Source organism: Pararge aegeria, chromosome 3 (assembly GCF_905163445.1).
Source record: "Pararge aegeria chromosome 3, ilParAegt1.1, whole genome shotgun sequence".
Classification (NCBI taxonomy): domain Eukaryota; kingdom Metazoa; phylum Arthropoda; class Insecta; order Lepidoptera; family Nymphalidae; genus Pararge; species Pararge aegeria.
Genome location: NC_053182.1, coordinates 11,868,500 through 11,889,343, shown reverse-complemented (window position 1 = coordinate 11,889,343; position 20,844 = coordinate 11,868,500). Strand labels below are relative to the sequence as shown.

The 20,844-nt window shown below is 32.7% G+C and overlaps 3 protein-coding genes across 4 annotated transcripts; 1 reads left to right on the top strand and 2 right to left on the bottom strand.

The window, feature by feature from the left end:
• Nucleotides 1–471: 471 nt before the first annotated feature.
• Nucleotides 472–1,590, bottom strand: LOC120637404 (WD repeat-containing protein 82). Its single transcript, XM_039909233.1, has one exon. It carries the CDS (start codon nt 1,456–1,458, stop codon nt 511–513), a length of 948 nt encoding a protein of 315 aa, XP_039765167.1. The 5' UTR covers nt 1,459–1,590; the 3' UTR covers nt 472–510.
• A 1,727-nt stretch (nt 1,591–3,317) lies between these two features.
• Nucleotides 3,318–10,752, top strand: LOC120636623 (phosphatidylserine synthase). Of its 2 annotated transcripts, XR_005659384.1 has the most exons (8): nt 3,318–3,730; nt 3,823–4,081; nt 5,161–5,471; nt 5,717–5,971; nt 6,261–6,483; nt 7,179–7,237; nt 7,730–8,277; nt 8,338–10,752. XR_005659384.1 is itself a non-coding variant. In XM_039908186.1 (7 exons), exons 1-6 carry the CDS (start codon nt 3,567–3,569, stop codon nt 7,221–7,223), a joined length of 1,257 nt encoding a protein of 418 aa, XP_039764120.1. In that variant the 5' UTR covers nt 3,318–3,566; the 3' UTR covers nt 7,224–7,237; nt 7,730–10,752. The 2 variants fall into 2 exon arrangements, 1 of the variants encoding a protein (XP_039764120.1); XM_039908186.1 differs by having other exon boundaries at nt 7,730–10,752.
• A 4,436-nt stretch (nt 10,753–15,188) lies between these two features.
• On the bottom strand, nt 15,189–20,712 carry LOC120637133 (golgin subfamily A member 2). Its single transcript, XM_039908793.1, has 4 exons — nt 20,671–20,712; nt 18,465–19,430; nt 17,769–18,008; nt 15,189–17,185 (listed from the first exon to the last, which is right to left on the bottom strand). Exons 1-4 carry the CDS (start codon nt 20,710–20,712, stop codon nt 16,373–16,375), a joined length of 2,061 nt encoding a protein of 686 aa, XP_039764727.1. The 3' UTR covers nt 15,189–16,372.
• Between the last annotated feature and the right edge of the window lie 132 nt (nt 20,713–20,844).

Sequence of the window (20,844 nt, the reverse complement as noted above, 5' to 3'; positions counted from 1 at the left end):
GTTCTTTTTTTTTGTCTAGTTTTTCTGAGTGGTGTAAAAATAAAGAATATAAATAAATAAAAGTAAAACTTTTAGTCTTTGTAAGTAATGATAGACAAAGGGTGGTGAGTGATGACTGTCAGTTGGTCAAAAAGGATTTAAACACATCATTATTTTGCAATCTATACACTGAGTTGATAAGATAAGACACCAAGTTTCTTTTAACTATTCTTGTTGTTGACCAAGTTTACCCTGGCACCTTGGTCATTGACATCTGGTTATATTTGTATCATTCATAGTTAGTAAAACAGTGGCTCTAAGTTCTTTCCCTATCTTCTATGAGAGTAGACCATGCCCAGCATTCAGCAATGGGTCACTGCTAGATGAATAACAAAAACCTTGATATACATAATACATAGTAGGACAGTCCAGTTTTGTTGAAAGATTTTCAAATAGTTATGATTTATGAATACAGGCAAAAAATAACATTGATTATACTTAATAATTATATTAAATCTTCAAATACAATACTTAGACATCATCTACAGTTGGTAGCCAAAAGGCCATATTAGTACATGCAGATGCTAACAACATGTACTTGGGATTAAACTGCACACACTGAATTGGAGCTGGATGATCCCCATTAAGAACGCAAACTTTATATCCAGTATCTGCGTTCCAAACATGTACTCTTCCATCTGTTGAGCCACTAAAGATGTACTGTGAATCGGGACTAAATGATGCTTCAATAGGAATTCCTTTGTTATTGAGGTGCCCGGTAAAAGTTTGAAGTGGAGTGCCATGATAAGCATCAACAAGTCGTATTATAGATCCATTTGTGCTTATTAACATTGTTTTACCATCACGTGAAAACTTTAGGCCAGTCCAATCGCATTCCTTTTCTTGATTTAGTTTAAATGTAACAAATGGACCTTTATCAAATGATCTTAAGTCATATAACTTAATACTTTCAGAATTAACACCAGCTGCAAAAATTAATCCTTCCGGATCATAAGCTGCAACTGGACGTCCAGACAAATGCATCAAGCCTTGGCAGTTTGGTGATCGCAAATCCCACAATCTGAGAGTTTTGTCAAGGGAACCTGATAAAAATGTGTCCTCCACAGGTGATAAGCATAATGTAACTACTTTCTTGGTATGTCCAGGAAAATATCTTATATATTTGTTGTCATGTAAGGATAAATATCTTATAGTATCATCAACTTTTGTAGAGCTGTGAATAGCTGTATTTTTCGCATGTGTAAAATGTATAAGATCAACACCATACTTTTTACTGTTCACAGTTATCATTTGTGTACCTTTTTCACAGTCGTAAATAACGATTTGATCATCTTCACTACAAGATATGAGTGTCTCGCCGGAGGGTGAAAAATCTATACTATTTATTTTGTCAGTATTTTCCCGGAAAACCTTAGCTACCTTAAAACTTCTAACAACTTGATCCACTAGTTTCATCATTTATACGGCTTTAAATATAGAAACGTGCACAATAGTAAATTCACTGAACTTGTACAATATAAAACAGTAAATTTCGATATTTTTAATTTCAGTTTTGTTTAATTTCAACCTCCACAGATCTAATTAGTTTATTTCCTAACCATAGTTAGTACAGACTATAAATAATGGATTTATTGATCGTCCTTGGTGTTAACACCCCGAATATTAATTTTAGTTTTTCAGAACAATAAGTAATAACTGACATATTATATACTAGCTTCTGCCTCGTCAGAATTTGGTCTACAGCTTCGCTTGTTAACAATTTTTAATCTTACCACGGGAACTATTTAAGAGATCGGTATAAAAATAACATATGCTTTTCATAGCACAGATTCCAAAGCAGTCTTCCCGCGGCTTAGCTCGTAAACAGTTTTCAATATTCCCTTGGGAACTACTTAAAGAATCGGGATAAAAGGTAACCTACGCTCTTTTCCATGTCAATGGCTACATGCATGCCAAATTTCATCCAAACCCTTTTTGCTGTTTTTTGCGTGGTCGAGTAAAAAACATCCACACTTAGCAATTCTCGAAAGAAAAAGAAAACAGAATTGGCACCATTGACAGGACTAAATCTAGAAACAATGAGACTAAATATCGTGCTATCCTTTTCATATGGAACACAATGAGAAGGAAATGACCTTCAGATCAGTTCGTCAGAGCCCCAGGGCTCGAAGACATCGGGGGAAGTTAGCGTCGGCCCGAGGGTGCTTCCGTCAAGGACTCGGACCTCGGTTCAGTTCGACGTTAATCTGACTGTTTTAAGTGTATCGATAATGCAGTCGTATTATATCATAATACCCACCAACTCAACTTTGTTTGGTTATCAAGTATATTTACAATTGTTTTTTTTTTAAACTTTTATCAACTAAATAAAAATTATTAGCGTATTTGTAAAAATCCTTATGAATGTAATAAAATAATATCTGGCTAATATGTATATTGGATTTATATTTATCAAAAGTGTAATTATTTGCCCACTTTATTAAATAACTGTAACACTTGTTTCAGCTGGCACGGAATCTAAAGTACTTCAGTAGCACAGTTAGTAATTTAATATTAGACAAAAGGTTTTTAGATTCAGTTTAGATTTTTTGAGACTAGCCAACCAGCAAAACCAGCAGAGTTGACCTACGGTTTTTATACTTTATTTGATATCTGGCTAATATGTCTATTGAATTTATATTTATCAAAAGTTTAATTATTTGCTATAATGCTTTATAAAAACTGGTAAATATCGGAAAATAAAAAAAAAAAAAACTTAACCTAATTAGATTTTGACATATTATACATATTGAATGAATCCTTAGTGCTGTAAATGAAAAGTGAACCATTGAGTCAATGATAGAAACGTCGTTTTCATTCCGGTTGTAAATCTAAGTTAATGGCAAATGGCAACCTTTGATTTTCTAATTAATAAAGTTATAAGGAACTTTTTTTGTGATTTTTAGATTTGATCTTTAATTTTCACAATATTTGTAAATTTGGAGCAATTTATTATGTCCATTATTAAGTAATCAATATTTATAAAGGCTAAAGATCTAAATAATAACATTTATAACATCACAAGGTTTTATATCATTCCCAATTCCATGTATTATAAATCGTTCCTAGCTAAAGCACGTTTCAGCACGTTTAGAGATTTATGAACTTTAGCAGTTACAACACCACTGTGTTCAACTCAGAGGATATAAATATTAGGTTAAGCCCAGAAACAATCCTGTTTAATAATTATATAGAAAAAGATATCCATAGTTGTTGGTCTATTCATAGAGTATAAGTAGACTGTGGAGTGGAGTAGAATCAAGTAGAAATTAGAATTTATGTGAATGGTCTATGGCTTGCGCTGAAAAAAATCTAAAATGATTTCTACTTCATCAAAAAAATTTAAATAACCTTGCACGATTATTTAAAACTAACAGAAGTGTTATTGTTGAATCATATAATTTTCAGTATCGTACTTATTTTCAATATGTATCATATTACGAGATGAATATTGTTAAAACTGGTAGTGGCACTGATTTTCAAAGTGAAAAGGTTTTAAGAATTGTCGCTATTTAAATGTAAATACAATGGAACCAGGGAATTCAGCGGTAACCGACGAGTCTAAGGACGCTTTCAGCTACATAAATGAGCGTCCGGTTGATGATATATCATTGGAGTTTTTTTACAAACCACATACCATAACCTTGCTAGCAGTATCAATTGCTGCAGTAATCTATACAGCGTTTGTCAGGTTATAATTTATATATATTTTTTATGCGTTGTTTCGAACATGGGCTTAATGTAAATCCTTATGAGTACTTATTTCGTCTTTGAATTTTACAGGGATGAAACTAGTACGCAAGATAACTTATGGGCTGGTATATGCTGCGTAATTTTCTTCTTTCTCATAATATCAGTACTTACATTTCCTAATGGACCATTTACTAGACCCCACCCTGCTATTTGGAGAATTGTTTTTGGCATGTCAGTGCTTTACTTACTGGCTCTCCTCTTTCTTCTATTCCAAAGTCACTCTACAGTATATGAGATAATGTATTGGATAGACCCTAATTTACGCAATTTCCATATTGATATGGACAAGGTAAGGCATCTTTAATCAAAGGTTTGATTTCATTCATATATTTAAAAGCTCTAAGGCCTCAAATTTATTTCCCTATATAAGTGGGTTGAATGGCATATTTTGCTCATTAAATTAAAGTATAAAATAACACTTATGACAATGCATGTTCATCTGCAGGACTTATAATATCATATGATTTAACAGTGAAGGAAAAGACAGTCAGGAAACCTGCATGCCTGAGAGATTTCCATAACATTCTCAAAGGCATTTGTAGTTCAAATCTGCACTTGGCCAGAGTGGTTGACTACAGTCTAAACCCTTCTCATTCTGAGAGGAGACCTGTGTCCAGGTAGTGGGCATGTAATGGGTTGATAATGATTGTGAAGATGAAAAGGGGTAATAAACTTGAAGGACTTTACATCCTATCTATTACCACCACTTACCACCACCGCAAAAAAGCATGATGCTTTTTTCAACTATTTTGTCTTCAATTGATTGACTATTTTGCCGCTCTAAGTGTGCCACTTTCACACAAATGTCCAAGAAACTAAAATTAGAATGACTACGAAGCATTTTATGTAATGAAATAATATTCTAAATTATTTTCATAATATTTGAAACACAAGTTTATTTTTAATATGCATAAGTTTAAAGAATGTGTTAAAACACATTTATTACAGCGAGGTTATTATACAATTGATGAATTTGTTAATGAAAAGGTGCTTGGAAGCATCCGGCTTTGCTTTCATGTCTCACAATATAGAAAAATGAATTTTAAAATGTAAAATGTAAATTGTTGATATTGGAAAAGAGCAACTGCTGAGTTTCTGCCGGCTTCTTCTCGGTAGAATCTACCTTCCAAACTGGTGGTAGAGTCACTACACACAGACAGACTTGACGTTTCAAAAGTGTTTATACCCTATTGAGACATGAGTATGATCTTGGGAGTAGGAATTTTTTAGTATGGAGCCTGGCCATTTAAAAAAAAAAGTTTTTCCCAAAATAGCCATCAAATCTATATCAGTTTGACAGTTTGTATTAAAAGTCAAAAGACTTATTTTTCATTATAAAAGAAATATAACATAATTAAAATCTTTCAGGAATATGCAGTTAATTGCTCTGATATCAGTTTACCCAGGATTTGGTCACATGTGGATGTATTTGCATGGGGCCATTTTTTCGGCTGGATGTTTAAAGCTATACTGTTTCGACATACAGGCTTGCTCTGGGCCATTTCTATTATGTGGGAAATAACAGAAATAGCATTCGCTCATTTGCTTCCAAATTTTTTGGAATGCTGGTGGGATTCTGTTATATTAGATGTCCTAGTTTGTAATGGTTTGGGGATATGGGTTGGTTTAAAAATTTGTAAAGCTTTGGAAATGAGAGAATACAAATGGGTTAGCATAAGGTAAGAGACTTTAGTATATGTGTAGTAAGTATACTGATGAAGGCCACAGGCACATCTGCATGTCACAACCCAACTCTAGCCAATGCAACACCACATGGTATGTTGAGCTATTGAGTCCCATGGTATAGTGTGGCATGTTAGCAATGTGTCCCTGGCTCAAAATGTGTTGTATTCCACCAATTTGTGTTTTAGTATATTATGTTCATTATAAAGTATAAAATAATATTACAGTAAAAATTTTTTAGGGACATCTCTTCAACAACAGGGAAGATTAAAAGAGCAATACTGCAATTTACACCAGTTCATTGGACACCCGTACGATGGCTTGATCCCACATGTACTTATATGAGATTTTTTGCACTCGGACAACTTGTGGTATTTTGGCAAATTTCCGAACTGAACACATTCTTTTTGAAACATATATTTGAAATGCCACCTTCTCATCCATTAGTTATTGCCAGATTATGCTTAATTGGTGTTATTGTTGCTCCTTCAGTAAGGTGAGGATAAAAAGATATCTTTATATATATACATATATACATATTTATATAACAGGAATATAAATTTGTATGTCTTTTATAGACATACAAATTTATTCCTATTATTTACAAGGCAATAATTTTATAAATCTATTATTATTAAGTTATTTTCAAAGCAACAAAAATATCTTAATTCAAAGTATAAGTAAACTACTTTGAATTAAGATATTTTGTTGATAAATTTTTCATATGAGTTATTAAAATGATTTAAATTGTGTTACTGAAAATAATATGCTATTTATTATTTCAGACAGTATTATACCTATGTTACGGATCCAAGATGCAAGAGGGTAGGAACTCAGTGTTGGGTATATGGAGTCATTATGGTGACAGAATCCATGTTGTGTGTCAAGAATGGCAAGGAACTATTTGGGCAAGCACAAGTGTGTAATGTGATTGTGTGGCTTGTCATACAAATTCTAGTCTCGATAGGCTGTGTTTATGGAGTTGTGCTTTATCATCAATATTTTGAGGTATTTTACAAGTGTTTAACTTTCAATATTATGATCATTTTATATATATGTAGTGTTAACTTTTTTGCAACGTTCTCAATAAGTTGTAGCAGCTTTTTGATAAATTTTATCCTCCACAAACGTATTATAACGTTGGAATAGTTATGCAATGTTTGTCGCACTTCAATTGAGAGCACCTTTTAAATTTCACAGTGTAAAAACACTGTATATTTTGTGTGATAAACATGAATTCTTACGTATATATGATGGGTGCTGTGCCTTTGTGCAATAATACAGCAATCAGTGTTGTCTGTGCAATAATTGAGAAGCACTACTAAAGTGGCGTGGTTTTTGATACTTCAACATTAGTCGTGCACATGTTTTCGTTTTGGTCTTAATTCTTGTGGGCTAAATCTTGCATGGCGAGATCCAAAATCTATAAGTGTAAATTTTGAAATTTAATTCTGTGAAGATCACTTTGACAAAAGATTCTACTTTATTTTCTTGATTTTAAACAAGTGTGCATAATATTCTTGCTTGAGATAAAAAATTCTTTCCATTTCTACGTTAGGTTACATCTCTTGCCACTGATAAACTTTTATGTAATGACTTTTCCACTAAAATCCAAATTTCATTTAAATTCTTTTTGCTTCTAGATTTGTGATAAAATGTTAGATTCACTCTTCTAAAGGTCTAATCGATGAATAATTTTTCAGCCAAACAAGGAAATAGCTGCTGATAGTCCAAAAAAAGAGAAATAAGCGTTTTCTAATAGGTAAGCCAATTTTTTACATAAATTATTGTGATAGTGAAACTATAAAGGCAGTACTCCTCATAATCATGATTATCTGCTTCTTGAGGATTATAGCTTACTGCTAGTGTTAACTACAAAAATATGTACACCAAAAACAAGTGAAAATTATTTCCGTTTGCAAACCTGACTCAAAATTAAAATATTGTTAGCCTCAAATAATTTAACAAGCAAGTTTTACTCAGCGTGATACGTCTATAGATTCCAAATAAAAGACGCTCAGCATAAGCTTGTGACATTTTACGTAAAAAAAAGTCTTAATTCGTGTATACTTCTCGGCTTAAAAATTACGTCTTTATACATTCCCAACCTGCATAGCAATCGACCTGGTCTGAATCGAAAGGTCGGCTAATGAAGAACGGTATAATGAAGTCGATTTTAAGTTCAATAATATTCTTTCGTCCTTTGTGTCCTTTTAATCACTCGGTAAACTTAATTGTAACTTTTTTTTTACAGATAACGACAATGAACGTTGGCAGAAGCTATACCTTTCTTATTCCTGTGTGTTTACATATTATATATCTACTTACGTTAATATAAATGCAATACGAGACTGAGGTTATTGTTAAGCAACCAAAATAAATAACATAGAAATGAGATCAATCTATTGTATATCAGAACTTTTGGGAACTTAAATACTTAACCCAACAGCTGGTGACATACGGAGTAAGTAAAATTGGTGTCAATTCTGTTGCACCAAAAAATTCTAAACTAAATTGACAGGTCTAAAAGAAGAGGATCCTTGTCACAATGGTGCCAATTCTGTAAACTAAGCTAAACTAACAAGTCTGATGATAGTGCTATCTTTTTTACAGTGTTCTTTCTCTGTGGAAAAGTATAGTACTTTTTTCAGACCTAAAGTAAATATTGTAGATCAAAAGATCGTATCTCCACTTTTGTTTCAATTGCTACAGTTTCATGTATTTAAATAAAAGTAAGTTGTAAGTAAAACTTTAAGGCTTCTCTCAGAACCTTCAGAAATAGATTGTGGAAATCAAAATCAGGTATGTAAAATCAAAAACAGGTATGTAAAATCAAAAACAGGTATGTAAAATCAAAAACAGGTATGTAAAATCAAAATTAGTACATTATGATGCTAGTGTGCTTTATTGATACAAAATAATAAAATAGGCACATATTACTGGATTTCTATATATTTCATTATTTTGAAAGAAACTCACATAAATGTTGTTGACTGACAGTACGGCAGCACATAATGAAGTTTCTGAAGCATTTCTTTGTTTTCATGTGGGCACATTATTCTTATGTGTGTAAAACATACATTATAAGTGAATGCAAAAAAATTTAGACACATAAATTATTTTCTGACCAACAATTGTAGCGTCTCCAATCTGGTCTTGCCCGACTGCTTTTGGAGGCACATTTCGAGCAAATCCTTTGCACTTCTTGGCTTAAATGATAAAACCCTAGTTTTATACCCATTTTGCAAATGGTCATAGTAACCATCAGACGAAAATCTGCTGATGATGAGCGACCTTTTATAATGTGTGTAGAACCCGTTTGTAAAGTAACAATGTTTTGGCTATCGTGAGATCCAAATTATTATAAAACAGCCACACAGGCCATCGTATCGTATTAAGTAAGATACACATGATTCTGTCAATTAGGTCAACACCTCCTTCTATGGCGACTGTACTCATCAACTACTTTATAGGCACATTAGCTGTGTCCGCGTATATTGTATTTAAACTGTACCGTTATTTTTTTTTTAAGTTATCAGATTTAAAAGTACGTTATTTCTTGTATGCAATCAATCTAACTATGTACAAAGGTTTGGCAATTGAGCTAAACAAGGGTAACATAATCTTACTACAAAATACATAGGTTCAATTATTCAATTGATTTTTTGCGTATATAATAATTTTAATATAGCTATGTCATAACTGCAACTTATCATCACTGCAATTTAACTGCATCTTGGTCTCGTATTGTAGTTTAAGCAAACCAAATATTATTTATTTTTAGCTATAAACTAGTTAGCTCGTAATATTGTCTGCGGGTTTAAGATAAAAAGACAGTCGTAACTAGGATGGTCGGCGTCTATAGGTTAGTGTAGTCATTTTACGCAGTGTGAATTTTGAAAAAGTAGGCGCCATACAGCCATAATACGGGTCATTTATACTTTACGAAGAAAGTTGGAAAAGTTGGAACAAATACATTTTTGTTGAACTTGTGGTTTACACTTCAATTAAATATTTTCTCTTAATATATCCGATTTTCCCATCCGATCGCCTAAAACTAGAATATTTAAAAATAGTTCCATTGTAAATATTAAGATATTTAAAGTATAAACCAGGAAGTATATGATTTGCAGTCTGGAATGCAAATAAAATCGTTGAAAATAATTTTTGTTGTGTTAAAATGTTTAAAACAATGCCCCAAATGAGCCCTATAGAGAAAAAAAAAATGAATTTTGAGATGGTTAAATTCTATTTATCAATGAGTTGTACCTATACCTGTAAAAGTAATATGTGGCGATGCGTCCCTCTATATTTTATAGTAATTTTCCTCATAGTAAAACCATAAAAATTTTTTCACTGTGCCTATGTACACAGGCCTTCATGTTGCCAGTTTGTGTGTGGATAACTTGTGACATTAGCATATCGCATATTGGTAACGCAAACCTGTAAGTTTTTCCTCTACATAATATCGCACATCGCGTCTCAAAAAGTTTTCACTTCAAATAAATAAAACAAGAATGTTAAAATCAATTTTTTAAGTGGTTAGCTATATAGTTAGCCGTTGCTGACAGGTCGTAATCGAATGGACGATATAATTTAATTGTTTATTTGCCCTACTAATGATTACTAATGATTGATATTAAAACTCTATCAACTTTCTTATAGTTTTGAAAAATCAACGATAAATAAATAAAAAAAACTATTTTTTATTTCATTCAAACTCCGCTGTTACAAGGTTATGTCAAATGCTTAGTAAATGTATTATTTATGACCAACGGACAGAAAACAGAAACGCATTCTTTTACCGACTGGATGGACTGGAGGAACTGAATTGAAATGATAGGAATAGGCATGGTAATTTACTTTGAAAACTGACCTAGTATGTTCATATGTATCTACTATATACAAAGAAAATCTTATTTTTCCAGATTTTTTTTCTTTTATTTGGGGCATTGTTCAGCGCGTATTGTATTCAGTTTCTGGCGTTGCGCTTGTTAACTCATTCCGTCAGCTACCGTCATTCAATCAATTAAACTCAAACCCTCATCACGAATTAATTGATCTAGTCCGCGGCAGTCGTATCCAATATAACTGATATCTACCCGAATGTCTTCAAACTATTTGGACTACAAAGTAGATCTAACCGATGGTTGCCTTGCTGATTGAACTGTGCAAGCATAACTGAACGTGTGTATGACACATTAATTCATGCCTGCGCAAGCAAAATTAAAGTAAAGAAATATATTATATATATATACTAGCTGTTGCCCGCGACTTCGTCTGCGTTTGATTTTGTTTTTAAAGTATTCAGTATCGCTAAGCTTTAAATGAGTATATATATAACATGTGACTGCCAATTAATTATAGACAAAAAATTTGCAATAAAATAAAATTGTGACTATAATTAAAGATTTAAGCTATTCTATCTCTTAAGTTGGATCAGACCGCTCACGGTGAGCCAATTTAATTTTAAATCGATTAAGTAGTTTAGGAGTCCATCGCGGACAAACATCGTGACAGGAGATTTATATATATTAAGATATATATTTCGACCGCTCGGTATTGCTTGCGCAGGTAGCTTTTTTGAACGTGTGTGGCAGGCGGGCAGGCGCCGGCTCAGTCATCCACCAAATGCAGAGGAGATAGGGCGAAGTTGGCGCGTCGTATATCCCCGCGTAATAATGTCGTCTCTCAAACGAAATGCTATTTTAGAAGAATTGTTGTATATGGCGTTTGAGATATAGTCTCATTTTCTATTTTCTTCACTTTTGTACGTTTTATTGCGTCGACCTCGGCTGTCGGTAACATAATGGTGACTGAGGGCATATGAAGGTTTGTCGTTACATGTATACCCGCTCTCAACTCGAGCCTTTCGGCTAGGTTTGCACAGGCGAAACAAGTATAATCTAGCGTGTGTGTTTAAAATAATCCAAGAAAAGAAAAAAACAAGATGATTTTGTATGAAAATGTCATTCGCAAGGTCCTCAAATAACTTGAAGGAAGTTCTTAAATTAAATTTTTTGTTCCAAATTAGTAAAAGTTCCGTAACAAATCGATGGAAAAAGGTGGTTTTCTTTGCGACGATCGTGAATATAATGAAGGGCCTTCGAGTTTTGGCGCAGTTGGTGTACCTACCTACCGGGTTATTTATGTCAAACAATATGAATAATAGCTGTGATAGCGCATTGGAAAGGAGCTCGACTTCACTTTCAGGGGGGCAAAGTTCGGCTCCCAGCACGCACCTGGAACTTTTCTAAGTTATGTTTGTTTTAAGTAATTAAAATATCAATTGCTTCAACGGTAAAGGGAAACATTGTGAGAAAACCTGCATACCTAAGAGTTCTACATAATGTTCTCAATGGTGAGTGAAGTCCACCAATCAGCTCTGGGCCAGCTTGGTGGACTACGGCCTTAACCGCTTCTCACTGTGGGAGGAGACGCGTGCTCTGTAATGGGCCGGTTGGTTTGATATGATGATGAATATGAAAAATCTTAAGTTTTCATTTGAAATCATTCAAGTGATAAAAACACATCGGAAGAATAGGTCACTCCGACGATTGACCTGCGTAGTATCTAGAGATTAGACAGTGCATGCGAATGAGTGCGATTATGAGGGTAAATTATTGTTTATTTAACTCATAAGCATTTATTATAATAAAATAATAAGCTCACCCCCCGGGCAGTGAGATTGTCAGATTTCTTTTTACGTGACCATAACTCTACCAGTAACTACTTACTGGTAGAGTTATGGTCACGTAAACGTATAGATTAGGTCGAGCGCTTGTCTAGTGACGCCTGTGATATTGGTGATTTTTCATTGCTCAGAATATTATCGTGTTGTCTAGTAGTTAAATAAATAGAAATTGAATCTTCCAAATAAATGTTTTTTAGTCATACAAATGTCGTTTTATTTAGTATAAGTGAAATAATTGTGCAATGAGACTTAACGATTTTTTTGATCTATGCAAATTTATTCCATCGACGTTCTTCTTAATGTAAACGATTGCTCCAATAGTTTCAGTAGTTGTACTGCAGACTTTGCAGTACTCACATGAATAAAAACACTTTCATTATCTTACTATACTAATATTATAAAGGCGAAAGGTTTTTTGTTTGTGTGATTTTTGTAAGTACTGGGCCGATTTTAACCATTTCTTCACCAGAAGAAGATCCAGAAGAAATCTTAACTATCACGGAGTAACATAGGCTATAAATTATTTTCAAAAAAATGCAGATCAAAACAAGTAGCAAAAGTTTGCCTATAGAATTCATAACTTGGCGTGCACAGAGAAAACTATTGATGATACATACAAATTATGTACTACATGATTAAAGTTCTCATTATTACCTACAAAAAGTCCGCGTGGGAATATATCTACCTAGTAACATAGTAAATCAATGTATCTATATATCATCTTTAAGTCGCAATAGCAGCTTTAGTGTTCTAAAATTTGATAAGACTGCCGATAGAAGCAAAACTAGGTAACATTAGTATCGCAGTATTAATTCTTATTTAAATAAATCGCTCTATGATCAAGGGCATACACAGTTGTGGCCATATAAATAAGAACAATTTTAAGATAGCGGGATTAGGAATATAGAATAACTTCCTTAACTATTTTTTTACAAATTGTATACATCTCTATAGTACCTACCAAATTCAAATAGTAATGCAACTGGAAAAATAATTATAAGAACGATTTAATAAGCTGCTTGACAGTTGTTTTATATGAAACTTAGAATAAATAAATCACATTAATAGGTACTAGGTAGTAGCATGCCCACGGCTTTAATTACAGCTTTACTTACACCGGCAAGGCATTGACTCTATCAATTTTAGACATTTCGCAAGAGAAATAGTGTTCCACAAGACTCTTAAATTGCCACACTGCTGATTTGAATCCTTTTTCTTGACTTCACATCAAAAATGCTGGATTGGATTTAGATCTGGGCTGCTAGCTTGCCAATCTAAGACAGAAACTGATTGCGACGTGAGAAATTCCTTAACGTTGCGTGCAGTAAGTAGGCCTACCTATGCTTTGATTAATTGCCGTGCTAGAATGTCAAAATAACCGGAACCGGCAAGCCTTCAGCATAAAGTAACATTGCAAGAAGAATCTAGGACATATTTGTATTGATATTAATCCATATTTACTTCTATCAGATTAACACAATGTCCAGAAAAGCACCCCTAAATTTTCGCATTTCCCCCACCGTGCTTTAATGTCACTTTTGTGTACTTAGGGGTGGTATGCTTTATTCGGAGTACCTACGTCGTACATACAGTTTTCCGTTAGAACATACCCTGTTTATCTATTTCTCGTCAGACAAAATAAAAATTTTCCAGTGTCTGCCTGTCCAGTTTTCATACCTTCTTGCATATGCAAGTCGGGCTTGCCTATAACATCGTTTCAATATAGGTACCTAGTAGAAAAACTTCTTTTTCTACCAAACGCCTTCGAATAGTGCGTGCCGAGTTTGCTGAAGGGTTGTTTTCACCAAAATATTGTTTTCTCAGCTCACATTAGACACTTTAAAAGGATTGTGTTTTGCCAAACGAAAGTTATTTCGATCATCTCGACAAGAAAAATGTATCTGTTTAGGTTGAGTCCAAGGCCGTGGGTGCGATTCCCGTGAAACTGGAAAATGTTTGTGTGATGAACATGAATGTTTTTCAGTTTCTGGGTGTTTATCTGTACCTATATTTTAACTATTTATGTGTATTATATTCATAAAAATATTCTTAAGCTATCTTAGTACCCATAACACAAGCTACGTTTAGACATAAGGCAGTCTAAGACACTTTGTATTTTTAAGAAAGCTGTCAAAAACCACTATAGTTTGCATTGAAGACGACTTGTAATAGTATTTACTGTTGTTAATGTATTTATGATATGTTATAGTATATATTAGTTTATTATTATTTTTTATTTTTTAATATTTAATTTATTATGTATTATTTTATTTGTGTAATCTAGTTTAAGTATTAGTATGTAGTTATTAGTATGTATTTTTTTTTAATATGCACAACCTGCAGTATGTTATCCTTTTGTTTTCCTTATCCAAAGGTTGCCTGGAAGAGATAAGGCCGCCTTTTGTATACTTCTTCTGTCTGTGTTTTTTTTTATTCTTTTTTTGTATTTTTATTTGTGTGCAAATAAAGAGTATAAATATAAATATGATATAAATACGTTAACCTTGGGGCTAGATGGCGATGTGAGTATTGTTGTAGGATATTTATTATTTTATTCATTTTTTATTAGATTGATACGTGGCAAAATGCTTCTCAGCGTGTTAAACTATAGTTTTTGAACATTGTAGGTCGGTTATCTTCTTAAACTTCACGGGCAATTCTGCTCGCGAAGTTTTATTACTACATCTCTTGTAGATTTATCAAAAATGTATGTTTCCCCATGGTTTTCATCAATACAATCACCTTTAAGACTTTTACAGACCTAAATGGCTTCAAAATTAAATGTTAAAGTTTATCTATTTATTTTTTAGCCAATCATGTATATCAACAAGTTTACAGTTACGTGACTCAATTGGGATTCATTTTTAAGTAAATTTTGCCAACGTCTTCGTGTGCTATAAAGATAAGATAAAATGTACCTATTCTTTGTCCATCTCTAAGATGCAAGCTATGTTTTTGCGGAATTTTATCAATATCTCTGCAGAAGTTGAGCCAAACATGGATAGAAAATAAACAAACGGACGTTTCCCATTGATATTATTAGTATATATATATTATGACTAAATATACACTTACACTGTTGTAACTGTGACCTATCCCTGTCAAAAGAACCACTTCACGAACAAAGGTATTAACAACAGATTTCTGATTTAATGTGATGATAATAATAATAATAATATATTTCATAAATTAAATGAATTCTTATATACAATAAAGAGTTGCTTGTGAATAAAAATTACCTGTACAGTGTGACACGAGAAAATATCTCATGAGTGTTCATTTATAAATATCAGATATTCAGTAATACTTTCATTAGGGAAACATATTATTTCTATGGAACAATTTGCTGTAAAACAGGGGTTCACTAAAAACCACTAAATGTCAACCTTGACAGTTCGATCTCTACTTATTTAAGAGAATAATCACAATGATGAACTAAATGACAATGTGAGATCGTGATAACAAAAAGAACACCCGGCTAACTTTGTTGTGGGCTTCTTCTTAGACTGGGGCGTGTTTGGAACCCTCGTAACCAATTTTAAGTTTCCGAATGTAGTTATCGCCATCACTACTCACTGCTATGTACACATTTTGTATATAATCAACGCATAAAAAGTGCCGTCATGTGCCTATTTGAACTTTGATGCCACTTCTGTTTTATACAAATCTCTAAATAAATTCACAACTCCACAAGTAGTGTTGCCTTTTTCTCAATGTTTGAAGTGGAAAAGGGTAGCAGTTTTTTTAGGATTTATCAATTTAGCTACATTTATGTACTTATAACAGGAAAAGCACCATTACCACTCTTCAAAATTGTAAGCTAAATACACAGGGGACATACTACGAAACCAAGATATTATGTTCTTATGAAACCATGTAATTTCTTAAAGATTTTGAAACTGCAAATTTCAAACATCAGGAATCGGTAACTTCACTGTCTTAGTGTCTGTCAATATTTTTATTTTCATACATACCCTTGGCTGCATCTGCTGTGATAAGTATATGTGGATTTTGAAACAAAAATAGCCCATCACAAACTCTATTTTATGTTTTGGTATTTGTGTTAAATTTACCAATTTTAAATTGTTTTGGTATAGTTAGGTAGAGGTTTGTGAAGAAATATTTGTGTAGGTAGAAAATTAGAAAATTTGTTGAACATTGCGTTTTTTGTTACAAATCCCGACCATATTAATGAAATTTACATCAAATATCAATGATTTGACCTGAGCAACAGCTGCAAGGGTAAAAAATGTTTAAATCTAGATTTTTAAAGTTTGGATTGATTAAAGAACAATTTTGTAACTCTTCAAGTAGTTCTTTAACTCTCGTTAAATCATCACGCCTTTGTTCATCTTTGAAGAATGATTCCATTTCGTGATCACTAGCAAACTTTAACAGCAAACCACGAAGTTCTTCTAAATGTCGCTTCAATTTGTTACATTCCGTTTGATAAATTTTTAGTTGATTACTTCGTTCTTCTTCTCGTTTTTTCAGCAAACTACGTTGCTGTTGATAAAGAGCTACATATTCGCAAATAGTGTCAGTTTCGGTTTGCAACTGCAGAATAATATGTTCTAGTCTGTGTTTTTCATCAGAAAGATTAGCAACTTGGTCCATTATATTAAGAAAACGTTCTTGAAGTTTACTCATAGCATCTTGTTTTGGAATAGTGTTATCACTGTTAATATCTAATTTTGTAATTGGTTTTTTAGGTTCCTTATAAGATGTTAAATCAGATGTTGTTTCTGGTATTTTATCTTCATTGGTGCTATGATAATGGCAATCTTCACTTTGTATTGACTGATTATTTTTTTCAATACTTTCTTTCATACTTTCATACTTTTTTTCAAAGTCCCGATTTTCGTTTAGTAATCTTATCATTTCTTCATCTTTAGCTTTCAACTGTTTCAGAATATTTTTTACATTTTCTTCAACTTCGGCTAATTTAAGTGCCAAGCCTTTGTTTAATTGTTTTTCGTGTGTCCATAATTCTGTCAGTTCTAATTTGTCATTGCCCTGAAAGTTACTTAAAATATTAATTTATTGAAACAAAAAATTGAAAGAAATCTATTTATACATTTATTTTTTCCAACTTCTTTAGAGTTTTTGTGGATCTTGGTGGGCTGAGTAGGGTCACAATGAATAAGTTATATGGCGCCTTGACTGATGCCCATTCAAACTGAACCATACATCCTTTTACTAGACTTTGATAAAAGAATTGAGGTATTTTAATTTTGGCGTGAATATTTTATAATAGAGCCAACAAATCTGTATTACACAACTTATAGCAAATCCACTTAGAAATATTCTTCAACATAAACACACAACAAAATAATATCTAAAGTAACAATTGCTTTAAAATGTATAAAATCTTCAAACTACGTAACTCAATTCCCTCAAGGATTTCATAACTTGGAATGATATAAGGTTTATAGGCAGAAGTATTTACAGATGCAATATTGATTATCTATTTATGAGATATCCTACACACATATTATAGAATTTTAGATGTACAATGCATACAAGTAAATGGCATGCCAAAATAGTACCCCCTTATCCCATCCTTACATTTCCAACGCTTGTGTAAATTATTACCTACCATTTTTATGATGACTTGTTCAAGGTTTTCAACATCCAATTTTAATTTTTTATTTTGTTCTGTTGCTCTTTGTGCTGCAATTTTATCACTTGTTATGTCAGCATTCAATTTGTTAATGCTTATATTGTCATGGTTACACTCTATATCTTTCACTTTGTTTAACTCTTCCATCTTTGCAAGACTGTCCATGTACTGCTTCTGAAGTTCTTGGTATTTAGAATTCATTTCCATAAGTTGAACCTAAAGGACATTATTGACAGTGATATAAATAAATCATACAATTAAAATAATAAACTAGGTCTGAGGCTCTGATTTGGCTCTGTTAAAGACTAGTCTAGACTAGTTGATGACTAGATTTATCTTTGACATAAATAATTGCATGATATGCCTACAAAAAAAACTTAAATCCATATTTCGATAAAAATCCAGTTTTGCATCAAGAGGTTCTGATAGAATTGCGCTTTAGATCTATGCCATAGGAAACATTTTTCTGTTAAAAGGGAACTTATGTCACTTTCTGACTTAAACTCTCTTCACTAAATAAATTAATTTGCTCTTCTTTTGCTATATGAGAGAAGGTCAAACCAAAAATGTACTAAGTCCAAAACAATTGGCATCACCTGACCTAAACATTGATAAGACTACAGTATGTTCATTTTATGGTCAACCGTTTATATAAATTTTGTTTTGACTTACTTGACAATCTTGGTATTGTTTCTGTATCTCCATATCATTTTCTTGTTTATGCACTGTGTTGTCTTGTATTTTAAAGTTTTGTAGACGTATTTCCATATCACTAATCTGTTCTATCAGACTATTTTCTCTATTATACAGGCTCTGAATTTCTATTGCAAGATTTTCATTTTTTTTCACTTCTGCTTTATATTGTTTGTTTAAATCTCCTAAATAGTGTTCATAATGACAATTAATTTGATCTCTTTCTTTTTGTAAAGCTTCAATAGTTTTCTCCAAATTAGACATCTTATTAAAAGAAGATTCTTTCTCTCCAGAAGTGTAACTCATTTGATCAACTTGTGCAGTGCTGTTGTTTGTCAACTGTTGTATTTGAAGCTGAAACACATCAAGTTGGTTTTGGCAATATCTTATTTGATTATGAAGCTGGGTGTTTTCTATTTCCTTTGTAGTTAACATAGACTTTGTGAATTCCAATTGTTCTACAAAGTTATTATTCTCATCTCGTATAGTACTAATAAGGTTTTTTAGCTCTAATAAACTTTCATCTTTATTTGAGACATCTCGTACAACACTCTCATATTTACTTGATAAGACACTCAATTCATGTTCTAAAGCATTAATTTTTTGTTTTGCAATCATATGATTACTACTTTCTGTACTGTAGAGTCCTTCCAGGTGAGTTAATTTCTCAGTTAAATGGGTAATTTGTGATTCAAGGTCAGTTTTGGTTGAGATCAAAATTTCAGTTATGTTGACATCAGATTTTTTTTCAAAATTTATTTCAGCATTCGCTTCTTTCGGAGGTTCTGTCTTATTAATTTCCACATTATCTGGATTGAAAACTATCCAACTGTCTGTTTTTGAAGAAACTGTATTATTTAGTATTTCCTCACTTGTAACAGATGATTTATTTGAGGACTGTTCTTTTCGGACATCAATTATCTTTTTATCTTGGTGGTCTTTAAGCTGAAATTTGTTTTTATATAATTATCCAAGTTTAGATTTATGGGGCGAAGGTTGTTCGCATACAAAGGAGTTACCACCCTTTTTTTAGGCCCACCCTACTTGTGAGTGGTGTTAAAGAGCAGCAATGCAGCAGCAATCACAGGCGGCAGTCAAGTAACCTGTCAACTTTCCCTACAGGTCAAGATGAACTTTATCCACTCTAAAATCATAGCCTGTTGTACCAAGCGGGGGGTATCCTAATTAATACAATCACTGAACAGACTGCCAAAGTTTATAGAAATGTAATTGATTTAATGCGTAAGAATAGGCTCTTTGGCCACATGTTCACTCAGAAACCAGTAGAAGCCATCAGAGAGGCAATGGAAAAATCTGGTAATACAGTCAGGGGGTGATCTGTGCAAAATCCAGAAACAAACAAGATGCCACTGAATATGTTCGTAGTGAACCTAGAGCCAAGCTTGAAGATCCAATAAAAACAAACAAGATCCCTCAATCTTGTAGATGTCAACAATAAGAGCACACAGAAAACAATTACATACAGACATTTAGATGTATTAAATGTGCACAAGGACATCAAACCACAGACTGTCCAAAAAATAACAAAACTCACTAGCCACTTGCATCCTTTGCCTTGGAACTCACTCAGCCAATTATAAAGTTTACCAGGTGTATAAAGAAATCTGAGCAAGAAAAATTATGGAAACCAAAAAGTATACTCAAATTATAATAAATATAGGAGAAAAAGTACACAGCCTTTTCGCTTGACGATTTCTCACCATTAAAGACATACAATAGACAAAATTCAACAGGCAACACGAAAACAATAACTAACAGCAATCCCACATGTTGGACTCAAAATCAGAGCACTCAAGCACATCCAACAAATATGTTGACAAATTATAATAAACAATCTGAGAAGACAGATAACCTTATACAGCAATTAATCTTATGGGGCTCCTAACGACTCTTATAGCCCAATATAATCGTAGTGATTTCTATAGATTTTGCCACATGGAATATCAATATTATTAGTAAACATTGTAACATAAATTCCAGGAAGGTAACTTCAACTTATTCCCGCACCTTGAGAGTTTCACAGTTGGGATGGGTTAAAAAAATATGTCTAAGTATTTATACAGTAGCTCTGAATTGAGTACACATTATTTTATACCGGAGCCCAAGAAAGGAAAATGATTTATTCCTAAAAGATAAACGTTATGCGAGGATATCTAGATTTTACCTTTTGACGGGCTTTTGCAATTTTTTCTGCTCTTATATCCATTATTTAAAATAAGGTATTATTTATTATTTACTTTAAACAAATAGTCTTACAAGTATTTAGATTTTTCGTTTTGACATTTCAGTCTGACATATTTGCATTGTGTTGGCATGTGCCATGAACAGCACAGAACAC